Consider the following 3,393-nt stretch of genomic DNA (forward strand, 5'->3'; position numbering starts at 1 on the left):
CAGACAGACAGACAGACAGACAGACAGACAGACAGACAGACAGACAGACAGACAGGCAGACAGGCAGACAGACAGACAATTGAGAGAGAGGGGGGTGGGGTGGACCGAAGGATATATGGGGGAAGGGCAGGAAAGGAAGGCAGAAATTTTTGCTTTTAATCAAAAAGGATTGGGAAAGGGAATCTACAAAGTCAAAGTCAAAGAGAAGAAAAACAAATGCAAGAAGAAGCGAGGAAAGGCATTTTTGCAAGCTGTGTCTTTTATTTTAAATGTCTTGGGACTCACGACCGCCCAAATGCAATGTCGGGCTTCCACACGTCAGCTTGGGGTACCAGGAAGTCTTCTATCTCACCGTAGTCCGCAGGAGACCAACGCAGTAGCTCGTCCACCCAGGCCTGGGAACGAGAGAGAAAGAGAGAGACAGAAAAGGAGAGAGATTGTGAGTGAGAGAGACAGAGAAAGAGATAGAAAGAGTCAGAGAGTTAGCGCGTGAGTTTCCCCTTTCACCTCCCTTCAAATCAGTCCAGATAAACTCAGTACAGCCCTACCGCAGGGCGTCTGAGGGTACAAGGCTGGCTCACTCATTAATATGCCCCCCCCCCCCTGCATTGTTTCCAGATTTACTGTCCGCGTCCTAAATGATCTCAGTTGTGCCGACAAGGGCTTAAAACACCTTCATTTATAATTTAGATCTACTACTTTCGCTCTCGAGCATTTGAGTAAAAGGCCTCTACAAACAACAATTTGCACAAGTCTCTACAGTACTCACCACGCGCAGGAATCCGGTGATGTGTAAATATTGGTGCCGCATATTCTGAAAACAGAAAAGCGCACCTTTCCATATATAGACAAACAAAGAGAGTCAATGTTCAATCAAAGGTCGTGGTGAAAAATCACACATGCTGAAAACACTTTGCAAGATAAAACTGATCACTTACATAACCCTTCCAGAGGCGAGACCTCCGAATTTAACATCCATTCCTGATGGTATCGAGCCAAATGGAGAATTTCGTATAAGGGTTGACAGTGGAAGTGGTTGGGGAATAAAATGGGGAGTGGTAGAGGGTAATGTAAGATAATGAAATAACGAAGAAAAGTGGACAGAGGTTATAAGGGTGTACTTGATCATGTGGAGAAAAGAAAGGCAGTGCAAGATAGGGGCAAGGGTAGGAGGGGGGTGGGGGAGATAAAGGGTACGGGATGGGGGTGTGGGGTATGAGTGAGAAGAAAGGTGGCAGTACGGGGTGGGGGAGGGGGTAGGGTAAGAGGGAGGCGCAGTGCAAGGCTAATACGGGGTGCCCACTACAGCTGGATCGGGCCGATCGCCGGACTCGATCGCCTAAAACTGAAAACAAACACGTTTGTTTTTGAGGCGATCGAGTTGGGCACCCAGTATAAGGAATAAGGGGTGTTTAGTGCAGATATCAGGTAAAGGATGAGGGGTTGGTATAAGGGGTGGGGATAGGTTGTGAGGATGAGTGGTTGAGTTGAGTAATAGGGGGTAGGATAGGGTGCAAGGTAGATGAAGGGGGTGGGGGTAGGAGTTAACGCTCAAAACGTTTGGGTTTTTAAATTTTTCTTTATTTTATTTTTTTTTTGGGGGGGAGGGTTACGTCAGTGGTGATGGGGAAAATGAAAAGGGGGACTTGGAGGGTAGTATATTGTATTGATGTGAGTTGTTTTGCATTCCTCTGCTTTTGATACATTTTGTTTTGTTTTGTTTTGTTTTGTTTTGTTTTAGGGGGGGGGTCTTCTTTTTGTTACCTCGTTGTTACCCAGCCAACGGGACCATCATACCGTTAGGGAAAGTCAGGATAAGAGAAAATAACAAATACAGAACCACAGAGAGAGTGAGAGTGTCATGGAGAGAGAGAGAGGGGGGGACGGAGAAAGAGAGGGCACGCGAGAGAGAGAAGGAAAGAGACAGAGACAGAGACAGAAACAGAGACGGAGATGGATAGATAAAACGAGAGAAAAAGAGAACGAGAAAGAGAGAGGAAAGAGGAGAGTGGAGAGGGGAAGAGCGGAGAGGGGGAGAGGGGGTAGAGAGACACACAGAGAAGGAAAGCGGGGAGCTTTTAATCAGGATCTTCTAATTTAAAAAAAAATTCAACGGCACAGACCACCAGCGCCTTTTCAACTATTTCCAATATTTTGTACGATATGGCTATAAGACAAGAGATGGGGGAGTAACAAGTACAGTAACAACGACAACAACAGCAACATCAGCAGCAACAACTACAACAACAACAACAACAACAGCAACAGCAGCAGCAGCAGCAGCAACAACAACAACAACAGCAAATGTAGGAATAACGGATGGCGGCGCCGGGGTCGTCATCACAACGGGGGACTCGTCCAACCCGACCGTTGTCGAGACACTGAGGGAGAAAGGCGCCATATTCACCTGCTCTTTCGAGAAAGAAAGGATACCCTTAGAAATGGCCATTGACCTGATCGACAAACACTGTGATGTATTCAACTCGGTCGCTATCTTCACTGACAGTCAAATTCGACAACGCATAAATAATGCAACACCTCAACCCACGATTCAGCGGATCCCTGATCATTGCTATATCCTCGGCAACGATCTCGCAGACAGTAATGCCAAACTGGCTGGCCACAGCGCTGCCAGGTCCAGGCCGCCAGATTCCATATGAAAGCGCGTGCGCCCAGATAAAACTGATCACAAAAGACCCTCCGATATCCAACACGCGGACGAAGGAAATATACAGGGCAGTTTCCTTAAAACGAGAGGCTCAGATTAAGTCCAGCAGTGACCAGCCACTACTGGCAAAAATCAGGACCTGTCACTTCTCTGGGCTGCGGGCCTACAAAAATAGAATAGACAAAACATCGGACCCAATCTGTCCACTGTGCAGCGAGGAGCCCCAAGATTTGGAGCACTGAGTGCAGAGATGCTCCGCCACGGAGGTCCGGCGGTGGCATCTCTTCAGGGAGGATTCATGGAGGTTGCACTGCCCCACCAGCAACCCAAGAGAGGCGGTGGCCTTGGCGAAGAGCAGGCTCTTCGGGGCTCCAAACATTTCGAACAGATTACCACACACACACACATAACAACAACAACAACAACAACAACAACAACAACAACAACAACATTCTTCTCACAAGGCTCAAAACGGCGTTGGGAAACATCTGGAACTTAACTTGTGTCGGATGGCCGTAGCTGACCGCTGGTCTTACATGGACACTGTAGTTGGCAAAGACTGTGTCCAGTAACCTCTTCATGTCCTGGGCGCCTCCGGAAACCGTATGGGCTGACCGCACAGAATTTAGAAAAATAAAGAAAATTTGTGGGAGGGGTGGGGGGAGAGGAAGCGGGAGCGAGAGGGGAGAGTATGTGACAAACATAAGAGGTACCTAGCTTCACAC

At 47.9% G+C, this 3,393-nt stretch overlaps 1 protein-coding gene across 1 annotated transcript in view; it reads right to left on the minus strand.

Moving 5' to 3' along the window:
* Positions 1 to 3,393, minus strand: part of LOC106011382 (acetylcholine receptor subunit alpha-type acr-16-like) — a 12,818-nt gene that overhangs the window by 7,782 nt on the left and 1,643 nt on the right. Inside the window, exons 2-3 of the mRNA XM_035968957.1 lie at positions 3,130 to 3,278; positions 286 to 395 (exon numbers count right to left, since the gene is read on the minus strand). Coding sequence (XP_035824850.1) covers positions 286 to 395; positions 3,130 to 3,278 — 259 coding nt within the window. The remainder of the gene's footprint in view (positions 1 to 285; positions 396 to 3,129; positions 3,279 to 3,393) is intronic.

The sequence above is a fragment of the Aplysia californica genome, unplaced genomic scaffold (genome assembly GCF_000002075.1).
Source record: "Aplysia californica isolate F4 #8 unplaced genomic scaffold, AplCal3.0 scaffold00099, whole genome shotgun sequence".
Classification (NCBI taxonomy): domain Eukaryota; kingdom Metazoa; phylum Mollusca; class Gastropoda; order Aplysiida; family Aplysiidae; genus Aplysia; species Aplysia californica.